This window comes from Syngnathus floridae, chromosome 11 (genome assembly GCF_059516105.1).
Source record: "Syngnathus floridae isolate MCC-2025c chromosome 11, RoL_Sflo_1.0, whole genome shotgun sequence".
Lineage (NCBI taxonomy): Eukaryota > Metazoa > Chordata > Actinopteri > Syngnathiformes > Syngnathidae > Syngnathus > Syngnathus floridae.
This window is the reverse complement of record NC_142423.1, coordinates 4157634-4171387: the sequence shown is the minus strand read 5'-3', so window position 1 is coordinate 4171387 and position 13754 is coordinate 4157634. Positions and strand designations below refer to the sequence as shown.

General features: G+C 42.2%; 1 protein-coding gene across 3 annotated transcripts in view; it reads right to left on the bottom strand.

Annotated features, from left to right (window-relative positions):
- Nucleotides 1-13754, bottom strand: part of plxna1b (plexin A1b) — a 125394-nt gene that overhangs the window by 50237 nt on the left and 61403 nt on the right. For all 3 annotated transcript variants that reach the window (XM_088389191.1, XM_088389190.1, XM_088389192.1), the window contains 3 exons: nucleotides 9855-9995; nucleotides 2038-2138; nucleotides 134-257 (listed from right to left, as the gene is read on the bottom strand). In XM_088389191.1, coding sequence (XP_088245317.1) covers nucleotides 134-257; nucleotides 2038-2138; nucleotides 9855-9995 — 366 coding nt within the window. The remainder of the gene's footprint in view (nucleotides 1-133; nucleotides 258-2037; nucleotides 2139-9854; nucleotides 9996-13754) is intronic.

Sequence of the window (13754 nt, the reverse complement as noted above, 5' to 3'; positions counted from 1 at the left end):
AGCAAGGTTAATGTGTGTGTTATTGTGCACCAAGAACCGGTTGGGATCCATTTTCAATATCAGAATCACAATGGGTACCGCATTTCATTTGTATAGAACTTCTCAAAGAGAGTTAAAATATAAAAACACGTACCTGCACTTCCGACATAGTGACGGAAATATTTCTGGGCTGAACGGTGAGTTCCACACACTGTCTCTGGTCTGATGCGAACCTCTGCGGTTCTCCCGCCCTTTCACAACGGTCCTTTCGTGAGCATCTTTAGAGCAGGGGCAGAGGAAAGGTGGAGCGATGAGGAAAAAAAAGAGTGACGAGAAGGAGATAGGGGCAAAGATAAGTGTTTTGATGTTATGACAATCATTTTAAACATGATAAAGAAGCAGAACAATCACCTTCACGCGGTAAATGAGAGCAATAATAGAAGACAAATTGGCTAATAGCTCGCCACGGCCATTACGGCAGGCCTAAACATCATTACCCTGGTGGCCTTGACATTTGTGCAAGAAACACTAAGCTGTGTACACCCACACAGCTCCTCATCTGTTCACTTTACAGTCCCGCCCAATTTCAACTTGTCAGGAGATATATATGCATCCATTAAAGTTTCACTGAGCTGTAAAAATGATACAATTCAAACCCAGCGCATAGCAAAAAGGGTCAGCAATTTCCCCCTTGCTTATTACCAGGCAGCTGATGACGAGGAGAAAAGAAAAAAGCATCGCCGTGCAGCAGTTTTACTATTAGCTATTCATAATGCATTAGCTATCACTTCACCTCAGCGTTAACAACAACTGGTCCCAGAGGTGAGTGAAAAGAGCTGATGTGGCACTCTGAGAAGGACTGACAATAATGGGGAGGCGGGAAAAAATGCTAACTGCTTCCCTCCGTGAGCGGCCCCCGTCCTCTCATTTAGTTAGTCTGGTCGAGGCGTTTGTTCAATCGCCAGAAGCCCCTCCGACTACTCGTAAACTCACACACAAAGACTATTAGGAGATTTTTCTTTTCTTTTTTGCTGCAGCTCGTGTGTGCGTATTTCCTCAAAATCCCTGCATGTGTGTGCCCAGCTCAATTCTACTGTTGATTGAAACTACCATGGCTATTAATAAGATGTGGCTAAAGGCACCAGAGGCCTGAAACGAGGCTTATAAATAATTTGCCTATTAAGATTTGCCCGTTTTTATCCGCAGGGCCTTTGCCAGATTTGGCAACACAGTCAGCTAGAAAATGAGTGAGCTGCGTTCATGACACACAGTCGAGATGTGGCCCAATGGCAGGTTATCACTGGTTCAAGCCCGTCACCGTGTTGTTATTTTAATGATGGAGGGGCGGCGGCACACGTGTGATTGTGTGTGCCTGAAGCAAAGACAGCTTGCTGATAAGTTGTCTAGTTTTAATTAACATGGCCGGAAACAGCATTAGGCCAAAATGCTCACGGTCTTCTGGATGTAGTCTAACTTCCTGTCACCTTACAATAATGTATAATTGCTCTTGACACTCACTAGCACTCACTTAGTTGGAAAAAAATGGAGATAGGTAAGCTTGCCAAAGCCATCATTGCTATTTTGTTTGGCATTTAGAACAATTTAAACCCTGCATCAAACCCCATTAAAATTATTTACTGTTAATAGGGAAAACAATATTCAAGTAAGTACTGTAACTCAATTGAGTTATTGACCAAATTTTAGATGAATTATTTGGGCGTAAAGGTAGAAATTAAGCAGGAGATTGTGTCAGGATGTAAAGGGAACTTTCTAACCAAAATTTAAAATCTGAATGCATACAGAATGTATATTTGTTTAGTCGAGATAAATTATCAGTTTCCTTTTTTTGTCTTTGACTCTCATGGCACACTTCTGGACCACACTTCCAGGGAACCAGCCATATATTCAACAAAAAACATGCACATTAACTCAAAACTTTGGCCGGGGAAATTAATCCTACATTGAAACAGGATTAACTGTCTAATAAAGTAGTCAAGATAAATATAGCACAAGTATTTTGACTTTTAGCAAACCTCAATAATCAGTGTGGGTACTTACACATTATGGAGGACACACCATCCACAGTGAGGGTCTCTGGAGCCTAAACACTCCCCGCATGTCGTGTACTGTTCACAACTCTCCACTGGAACTCTCACCACCTGCAGAGAAACCAAGCGGCACAAATATAGAAAGAGAAGGTTAGCCCAGACATTATTTCTCCATTAACTTGGCTCATGAGGAGGAATTGACAGCGTACGCAGGTGAGCCCCCTGCAATGCATGCTGGGAGACATGACAAGTGGTCACAGATTGTATGGTGACCTAAAAAAAAAACATTGGGAGACAGGGAAGCCAAAGTGTGTACACGTCGCGAGACAGACTCAAGTGTTTGAACAAAGTCGGGGTAACAAGGTCCTATGTGACAATGTGTGTTTGTGTGTGTCACTCATTCAGATGCATGCCAGAAGTGTGGGCTTGCTGAGGAGCCAGAGACACAAAAAAGTGTCCTTCACTCCACTTAAAGGTGTTACAAGATGATTCACAACATGATCCCTGCGGATCAGGAAGCAGGACTATTTCAAGATATTTCTCACTTGATGTTCGACAGGAAAATCACAAGCATATGTGCAACAAAGTGGACATGTCCTTGTGTGCACATGAATGTTTCGAGGTTTTAGAACGATCATAAAATTGTTTTAAAAAAAAAAATATTGGAATGTGTCCCAAAAAGTGTATTAGAAGATGGTTTGAGCGGAACTGTGATTAACTTTTCCTCGCTAACGGGGTCCCCGAGTTGTTGAGTAACTCGATCCCTGTGTCATGGTGTGTGAACATGTGTGTGCTTGTATCGAGTTGCTATTGCAGTCTACTTTAAATCAAGCAGTGCACTTAACTTGATTATTAGGGAGAAACAACATCTAACAAACATCCCCCGGCTAACTAGTGTGGTCACACAGGGATGTTATGAGAACCAGCTTTCAATGGAATGTGGGGGCAAATGGGGGGCGTGGCCTCTTCTTATGAAGTGCAACCGGGGTGTATGATATTGCGGAATGAAAAGAGGAACACAGACTGCAGGAGAGAATCCAGGAGCACAAAGGAACAGAGCAATGAAATATTAAACTTGAGGCCAAGATTCCCACGTGGGCTCCAACTACAACAGATATGTAGGACAGATGTGACATAATGGAACTCATTTGTGCACCCCAAAGTCTGCCTACAATGTTTTTAAAGGAACAATATGGCGCAGAGGGAGGCAAAATAAAAAGAAACACAATTAGGTCCAGAGAAAATGATACGAGTGAGTGAAGGTGTAGAGCAGAGAAGACAAGAGGGGGGAGCGGCCGGTTGGTTGGATGAATGAAAGCGTCATGGAAGACAAACACGCAAGAGGGGGAATCTATGAGGAGACGGGTTACGGTGGCAGACGCTTACTATGCGTCATTGTCGCCATGAGTGTGAAGCCAGATTCCATTTGAAAGGCTGAACAATGTCTACAAGAACAACAGTGTGAACGAATAAGCAGATAATGGGCAGAAGCATGTGGTGGCAAAAAAGACACAATTTCTTAGATTGGATTGTGATTTAACAAAGAGCAGGAACACAAGAAGGATTCATCACAGCTCTTCTTCTTCATACATCACGATGATGATGATTAAAGACAATGGGGCCGTAAATCCCGTTTACACTACAAGGCCGTGGTGATCTTACATCACCTTGTCATTGGGCTGTGTGATGATAGACACGGCCGATTGTCCATCCCAAGTGATGAGGCAAATGTGGTACAACGAAAAAGAAAATATTGATGCAATAGAAAGTCGTTATGGTGAACTAGTCTGATGGGATTGGAAAATGCCTCACTGAAGTCTACTTGTATCCCAATAATCAACACATACTCCATGTTGATGATAATATATGAGTTGCCTCCACACATACTGACATACATTCTCAGTTTCCCTTCTTCCAGTCTCTCCCGATGGCTCTTTTAATGAAAGCCAATTTCAGGCTGCGTAGCACATTACTCCTTTAAATGACCTCATAAAGCAAGACTGGATGCTCCTCTCTCTTGCCATCACCTCTTATTTACAATGGCCTCCGCACAGTAACTCAAGTCCCTCCTTTCTCTGCCTTCTCCGACCGCTCGAGCCCGGCTGACTGAAGTGTCTTGACGTCTTCTTTTGCCTGTGAACTTTCCACCTTTCCTCTTCAATCTGTTTTTACAGTGCGCTATCACCTGCTTTTAAGAGTGCAGCTAACAGGCTTTGTGACGGTCACCCCCAAACCCAAAGGACGTGTAAAGCTTTTAACGCGGCTTTTCATTGCTTATTAAATCCAAACACATAAAAGGCCCTGCCTTGTTGAGGCTGTTTTTCTTATACATTAAAAACGACAGCCGAGAGTATTGGTTAGTCTATTTTTTTGTCTCACACCATTATTAAGAAGACACGTTGCTTTCTTAATCATTGATTGTTCTGTATATGTCAATATATTGTACATTTGATTACAAATTACATCACGGTAATCTTCATATCCCTTGTGGCCACTTGGGGCATTTATTTATGGGATTCTGTAATAGCTGAGCCTAACGACAACAGAAGTGTGGTTTTATGAGTAGGAAAAAAAATGTTGAAAAATAATTAAATCTCATCAGTCTTCATCGCGGCTGTTGCTATATGGATGTTCCAATTAACTCCAGGAAAGTTCAATCTCTCACTATAGGTCAGTCGACTCTATAGTCCTTTGTGAAGCCAGTTGGTGCATGTGGTGGGGATGGAAGAATAAACTAGAGAGAGCAAAACAACGGGCCAAGACAGGGACTGAAGAAGAAAAAGCCACCAAAACAAAGGTGTGAAAAAGTCAGAGGGTGAAAAAGCGAGAGACGGACGGGGTAGATGTGAGTGGCGAAGGTAGACAAGCCTGGAGGTCTTCTAATTAACTGCGGATGGGAGAGAGCGGCTGCCTGGTAAATGACTCTGTCACTTTAGTAAATGGACTTTGTGAGGAGTGAGAAGCCACACAGCTGGCATTTCCATTAGCACTGCCAAGCGACCCAGCGCCATGTACACAGGTCGCCAGCAGAAGAGACGGGGGAAGACAATACAGTCATTCCTCAAAGGTGTTTGGATGAGCTGTGGAAGTTGGGAAGATCTGAATCTTGCAGCTATAGTCGTCTGCTTCACTTTGGGTACCTTTACACATAAATGGATTTAATGTAGTCTAGGAATCAGAATTTGAAATCGGAATTTTTGAAAATCGGTTTCCAGTGAATAGATTTTCAGAGATCCTTTGCTTGCCTGGCGATTCAGTTTATCGATTGATGATGAAAAAGATTAAGAACTTTTCCAAGGTGGCGCTACTTATATATAACCTTCTTATCATATATATTGTTTGTTTAAATTGTGGAATATTGTGTTAGCTTCGCTGCTACATTTACGACCTGCTGTCCAGAGTTTGCATGGGTCTTCAGACACGCCTAAATGAAGACTCAAAATTCTCCTTAAGTGTGAATGTGAACGTTTTTTTTTGTCCGTTTGTCTTTGAGTGCCCTGTGATTGGCTGGCAACCTGTACACCACCTCCACCAAGTGTCTCAGTGATGTTCCTGAATTACACACCACTTTGCTGAAGCAATCTATTTTCTTGGTTCCCTCAAGTACCACCTCAAATATGATTATTTTCCTCTATTATGGTCACATGCCAAGAAGTAAATGGCGACAATGTTCTTACTGTTTCCTATAGCTATTGAGGAGATACTATTTTAAAAATAAAAACTGACAGTGCACAGAGAAAAAGACATTCACTTAACTGGAGAAGTGTTATCAAACTCTTAAGCAACACAATCACTCAATAGCACCTTGGTCCGCCATTTTTTCTTTCTGTTATAAAGTACTTTTCCAATTTGAGACCCGGTTGCTTTTTATTTCGACTCTATAACGCTGCCGTTGTGTAAAACCTGACCTGAAAAGCGTCTCGCTTGGGAGTTTTATATTTCATCGAAAGAATTCAATTCAGGACAATTGGCCAAGTTTTGAACAGACTCTCGGCTCAAATGTGTGATGTGACACAATAAAGGCCATATCAACTTTTTGGCAGGCATCATTCCATAGCAGTCAGTCAGAACCACATTTTCCCACTCATCGCCATCCAGCTACAAGATCGCCAATTGTATGTTCAATTGAGGAGTAGGGCCAGATGGAGAGGAAGAGAAACCATTAACCTCCCTATCTATCTCACCTTCTTTTCCAACCCTATCAGTCTGGACAATTGCGCCGTCCTTTTGGGAGACAACAGTGGAGTAAAACAGCAAGAGATGAGAGAAAGACAGAGCTATCTAGTGACAGCTAGACTTGCGTTAGACCTGATAGCATCAAGACGCGTCTGCACACACTTTTTCCGATGCCGCAAAATCCCACAAGAGATAGAACGGGAAAGTGTAACGGGGGGCGAGGCTGCAAGAAACAATCTCTCTCTTTTGATCAACGCCTTGGTCAATCTTCTGAAATGTGAGACTGTTAATAAGTATTTGCAACTTATTCAATAAAATCATCGTATTAACCAAAATGGTGCAAACTTCTACTCAGCTGAACAAACCTTTTGGATACTTAGGATTCCATTGTGTTATTAAGATCCGAATATAATGTACCGTATTTTCCGGACTATAAGGCGCACCTAAAAACCTAAAATTTTCTCAAAAGCCGACAGTGCGCCTTATAGTCCGGTGCGCCTTATAGTCCGGAAAATACTGGTACTGACTGAAAAGGACATTATTGGAAAATATTGTGCCAAAAGGAAGAACATAGTTTTGAAATCAATTATGATGACTTAACTCTATTATTTTTATTTACAGTATTATTCTTAGTAGTAGTATTAAATAATGTATTTTCTTGGGTGTGGGCATACTAGCTAGTTAACTGCTTGCTATTCAGCTTTTGTATATTTTCAGGAGCTATCATCAAAAGTGCATTTAGACACAAAATGTTCAAATTCATTCATTAATCACTATGATTAACACCACTGAATAAACTGCGCTGCGTGTCTGCTCGACATTGTGCAAGAAAAAGAGCAATAATGGTTTGAACTTTTAGAATCGAGTAAAACGCAGCACTCGCTTTTGCCGCTCTCTCCTTCTCACAGCTGCCTTCGCTTCAGCACGCCACGTCCATTAACATTTACATGACAAAGACCACCGACTTGTTCAAAGTCTTTCGCTGTGCATAGCTACTCCTGGGCGACTAATGTATGATGTTTGTGCTCTTTCAAGCCTTGCATGGATAAACCAGGGAGTTGAAAGGAGGTGGTGGGAAGTCATTAAAATAAATATTCCGATTATTATTTGTAAAAAAACTATCCTATCCTGAATAAATCCAAGAATTTAAGATGTGAAACACTTAAAAGATGGATAAATCAAGAGGCAGCCAAAAATGTGTTATTTTACACTACTTTTTGTCCGATTGTTCACTATCGGAAATGTATGTTGATAAATAGGGCAAATTAATCTTGGAGCCACTTAGACCTGACTGATTAGCTGTATTGAGTTGACTAAATGACAGTCTTGATTGATACAACCAGCTGCCTTGTTATGTGTGTTGATGTCAGCCAGTGGTAATGTGTGTACTAACGAGATTGGCGGCGGACCAGTAATACGGGAATGTAAACAGATCGGCAGACACACAAACACGAGCACCCCGGACTGATGCGTGATGAAACCATATGTGGGAGACATTAAATAATTACGCCTTGTTGTGGGGAATCTATCAGACAATACAACGCATTGGTTTCCCTCCAAGACGCAAACTAAAAAAAAGGGATACAGTTGTGGGCAACCTTGAATGAACCCCGACGAGAGCTCAACGTTTGCTATCTTGGGAAACACTCGCATCTGTTCGCAGCTCAGTGAAAAAGGGTCCTAAATCTCTCCATAATTCATGTCGTGTAAGTCTGCTTACAAGCTTTGGTAGGTGCTGCTGATTTGGTTTGCAACATATTTCAAAAGGGCTATTACATCAATTCCAGCCCAAAAATAACAATATAAAATACTTTAATGGAAAGACATTTACTACTTTGTATTGTATTAGCACCCTGTTCGACTAAGCGCACACACACATGCACGCACGCACACATACACACACACAGACACACACAACACACACACACTTTTAGCAGACTGCCCTCTCCTGATGTCATATCTTCTATCAATAATAATGACAGTGATGAATATAGCTGGAATTGAGCAAGTCATAAATCACAGAGCCTCGCCCCTAACTCTGATTCACCGGCCAGTGTGTGTCTTTGTGTGTCTGTGTGTGTGTGTGTGGAGGGATGGAGAAAAGGGAGGACTTGTCTTGGGCTACGCGCGAGTGGATATGTCCAGTGACACCTTAATGTTCTTGGCTTGTCTGAGGAGCCCCTGCAGGCAACCAGCTACACGCAGACACGCACGCGCTCCACTGAGGATCAGCAGAGAGCTACTAGGTGCGTACGCGCGTCCATGTCATGAGCAGATAGGAAAAGAAGAGCATGACCGCCGGACTCATGCAAAGTAACCTGCAGTGTGTCGCGAATAAAATCCAGCGCTGCCAATTGCATTGCCGTATTTGTGTGTTGAGCAGAGGTGCAAAAGGGGGTAATAGCGAGAGATCATTAAAAACACGGCAATGGGATCAGTATAAGGGAGCTGAGAGGGGAGGACTCAATTTGGGCTTAGTTAGAAACGTGTGTGAGTGTGTGTCAGTCGAGACAGATTTGTACAAGTAGGGTGGGGCGGCAGCGGATAAAATGAGGAGAGGGTGGAGGGCAAGAGGGAGGAATTGCTCCCCTCTGGTCATTAGTGATGGGAGGTCATTAGTGATGGGAGGGGCTTCAAAAAGCAGGCCTGGCAACCCGCTCGCTCTCCTGCTCTGCTTAACTCAAGCCTGCTATCCATTAATGGCGATTTAACAAAAAGCAAGACAAGCATGTGTGTACATGAAAGTACAACAACTAAGTGCAGTTTGTTCTAAGTTCTAAAAAGTTTATTCACCGCAAATGACCATGTCAATTCTTGTAAAGCCCTTGCCCACGGGTCTTTAACTGAGAAATATGATTCAATTTAATAGCCTCTGCTTGGCTCGCTACAGAGGAGATTTGCCAAGTCTCCAACACCTTCCATAAAAGCAAACATCACACATATATCTCGGCCGTTTTAATCAGACAGCCGCTTTAGATCTATTAAAAAAGGCCATCTTTGCATCATGCAAGCACCGGCTCTGCTTCCTTCACTCACTGCGCGCTAATGAGACAGACAAATGAGGGGCGCAGCTGGGCCTGGGGAGCGACAGAGCTGTGACACGCTCGCCTCCGCCTGCACCCCCCCCCTCCCCTCCAATCCCCCGTCTTATTGCTCTCTGAGTCCTACCATCAGAGTCGACATCAGCGGTGGGGCTGGTAATGACCATAGGTATGTAGACACACACAGCACATGTGACCGCTCACACTCTGTATGTCTGTGTGTGCGTACATGTTCATTATTAGAGGTCATGCTGGCTCGTGTGGTCCATATAGCAGGGAGGTGATCGTATGGGTAGCATTAAAATTGCTTGAAGTGTATGTTTAATGGGGCTGGGGGTTATCTGTTGATAATGGTCTGAAGGAAAGAAAGTGTTACGTCTAAATGTAGGCAGGCGTTAATTTCCATAAAAATAATATTATATGTTTATTATTATTATATAATAATATAAGCATGCAAAAAAACTGGATATGGCTTAACCTTAGAATGACGTACAGACATTTTTTCTATTTGGTGTATTTCTTCTCGGATTGTTATTATTTGTTTGTTTTTTGTCTTTTTCTGTTTTGCTTTTATTTATTTTTTTTAAACAGACATGAAGGACAAACTCACCTGTCTGTCAGTCAGTGTGTAGAGGTACTGCTGGTCTGGGCTGAAGAGCATGTCTCTCAGCATGGGACTTCCTCCTTCACTTAAAGTCACCTTTTCATAGAGTACTGATGGACGGTTTGGACTCACAGAGTTCACCAAGATCTAAAAAGAGGAACAGACAATGCAACAAATTATGCAAAGTAAATCATGGTGCGATTTTTGGGAGATCATTTGAATATTTCCTTGTTCCAAATCAAGAGTGCATATATAAGCACAACAATGCCCTTTAGATATTAGACAAATGTTCCTTCTAGCTGAAAACTGTAGCTCATAACTCAGACTACAATGTCAATAATGCAACATGTATCCACAAGCAGCTATTTATCCATCTCGCTGGCGCTGCAACCATGCAATCTGACAATTGATTGAAAAGTGGCTGCTCGACATAGTAAATCGGCCTAATTGCAAGCCTTTGCCAATAGTATGTGTTGATTCTATTGCTACTGATTATAGCTATGGAGACTTGATTACACAAGTAGATAAATGGAAAGGGAAACTACTCAACCTTTCAAAGAAACAACACATCTCCCAAGCAAATGAAATCAAACAAAGTGGAAAATAGTATACATTGCTCAGAAAGACTCACGCTAATCTCTTTAATAATCCTGATGTGGAAAAAAGGGATGACCATTGTGTAGCGCCTTGCAAGTCTAAGTGTCTTTGTGATCTTTGCTGAACAGTTCAACAAGACGTGAACAGTAATGGAGCAGAGAGAGGATGGAAGATTGTCTGGGTGGGATGGCTGTGAGCCAAAGTCATCTCAGCAGCAAATGAAAATCACAAAGCAGTGGCGAGGGAGGGAGGTAGCGAAGGGGGGGGGGGGGGGGGGGGGCAAGTAGCATCTCTCCGTTATTGTCAAGTCGCTCTGCTATCAGCTCACAATGACAAGAAAGGGACAGCAGGCAATGAGTAGTTGGAAAATGTATACAAAGACACGCAGACAAATAGGCTCGCTCTGAAATAGAAGATAAAGCATGATTAGAAACAAACATATTAGTTATTGCTGGATATGCACACCGTAAAAAGTATCTCAGGATGTAAATGGACTCAAAAATATAGTGGATGGAAAACTCAATATAAATATTAAAGAATTTGTTTACAAACGAACAGACGGGCGTCCTATTATTTCCGCAAGAGAAAGAGCCCAACCAAAAAAAGAGATAAAGCACTGACGATAAGGGGAAATAAAGACAATATTATCAAGATAATGGAGCAGTAAACAAGGAATGCGTTATGGATCCTATCTGGACCAGGAATGAATAACAATATCATTTTTAAAGAGATGGGAAGAAATGAGAAAAAACAACGAATGACACGCTGGGGTGGACGAGCTTGTCAGCGGGCTTCTCTCATTAGCGCATCGTGACCGTCAACCCAAAGATTTCCATCGACATCGAAATGACAGCGAATATTTGCGTACCAGTTTACCATCGGACAAATTGCTCCTTTGCCTACTGCTGTTGTTTCATTCAACCTTTGCTTTCAAGAGGAATATTGTATGCAGTGAAAACACAACTGTGGAAAGTGAGAAATGTATAAGGAAAAAAAAAATGGAAGCAATTGAAGGTAGTCGACCCGTGAAAGGAAGTAATAAATTGTTTCATATCCATTTATCCAAAAGGGAGCACAGCCAAAGCTGAAAATATTGAAACCAGCAGGAGAACACCATTACTAAGAAGACTTAAGTGTACTACTGACGACATAATCCATGGGGATGGACACAATTATGGATGGATGGACGGATGAAGGAATTGGACACATTGTTTGAGTCCAACGGCACAAGAGATAAAAGCAACACAATCTATTAACCGGTTTACCAGAAGGCAGCCAAACTTAATAGAAAAAAATAAAATATGACTGTGTGTGGAGCCTTAAAAATCGACACGTCTGCCCCATCAATCTACAAGCGTCGCTTCTTTTAGCGTGTCGAAATTGAAGGCGTATTCATGATGTGGCTGTGCATGTTTATCAAGTCAAGAAATCAATGCAACGTCCAGAGACAGTGCTACTCAGTCATTGTCTCCTCTTCATTGCTAAGCTTTCCAGTAAATACTTGATGGATGCTTTCGCACACTCATACATAGAAGCATTTGGGTGGAGCCCTTTTTTTTGTCATGTGAAACCTCCAAAACTGAAGACAGTCCAATCCGAGGTACAGGCAAAACCTGATCACAAACGGAATCAATTTCTCCTGCACTGGTCACTGAATTCCAATAACACCAGTTGGGAATTACTGCTTAGTATGATTGTGAGATTGGCCACATGACCAAGAAGCAATGTGGCCATTTGACCTCTGGATTTTTTCCTCCAACCTTCCTCATTCCCACCAACGCACCCAGTGCCAAGATATCGTGCCACAAGGCCTGCTCGGCTGAGATAGACACCGGTGATAGCAAGCTAGTGATGGGGCGGCCGGGCCATGACAGCGAAAGAGCTGGCTGATAAGACAGTAGCATGAAAATGATGAGAATGATGCCTGTCAGTGCCGGCAGTGACAAGTGATGGACCGAGTGGAAATGAAACTTGAGATATGCTAGGAAGAAACAAATAGGGGCCGGGAAATTTCGAATCAGTTAAAAATCAAAATCTCCATAATTCTAAACAAGAGAACTAAAAAAAGGGGTGGAAATAAATAACTGTAAAATTCTCAAAGGCCATAAATTAGCCTCGCGTAGAACAACACGGAATAAAAGGGTCCAGGTGTTCCAGGTCTGCTGAACATCTTCAACGCATCGTTACCTTTAACCTTTGCATGTCGATCAGGGAACGGCTGTGACATTTTAAAACCGATCTGGAAAATGTGGATGAACATAAAGCATATTTTGCTCGGTATAAATGTACCCATGCACACATTTAACACCTTAAACGTGACATAAGCACGTCTGGCCCCGTATAATTGCGGAAGGCCTCACATTCCTGACTTTGATGTGCAGGAGGCCCCGCATCTATGAGAGTGTGTTTTTTTTTTGTTTTTTTTTTGTGGAGAGGGGAATTCAGTATGGCCCTGAACAGAACAAAGGGGAAGAAAGGAAAGCAGAAAGAGCGTGATAGATAGAGAAAGGGAATGTGTCAGGGTCTATAGGACCTGTGCTATGTTCGGAGCCACGAGGAGGATCAAAGATTAACAATGGATGGAAACACTTAAAACCAGGTCCTCATCCATACAATTTTTTCTAAGGTCAATCTCAACTTGAAAGCTTTCCCAGTTCTTTGGTAAATTATATTTTACAAACTTTATCAAGCCAGAATCAGGCAGAAAGATTTATGCAACACAATTTGACCCTAGACAGGATTTTTTCTATTTCCATTTTATGAGATATTTGAAAATCCAAACAGGTTATTGACCTGTACATACTGTAAAATACTCTGTGATATTGAATTAGTTTTCAAACCTTGCTCATACACAAATGAACATGAAGGACATGTGTGTATTATTTATGTTGCGCAATTGTCAAGGTAGTATTGTGCACGGCCATTAAGGGTTTTTTCCCCCTCCCTCTCAAGGCTGTATTGCACATGCATTTTCTACCATTGATTCTTGCTTGCTATCATTGTCGCCGATCTATTCCACAAGGTTATTCCACACAAATCCTAATGAATAGACACTACGTCGCACTACCTCACCGCTTAACGATAGCTTCGTGTCAATCTTTTCTTAACGCTGCGTTGTCTTCAGCAGGCGTTCCGATAAAGCAAAGAAATCAGTCACGTCCTATCGCATTGCGAGCTTGGACTTGGGCAGAGCAAGACGCAATACAAAAAAAATATCAGTTTCAACACGGAGCATGAGCAAGCGCAGCTTTTCCATCATTGTCTGTGCAGTTAAGGTCAAACACATATTTGATGCCTTCAATAATTGGA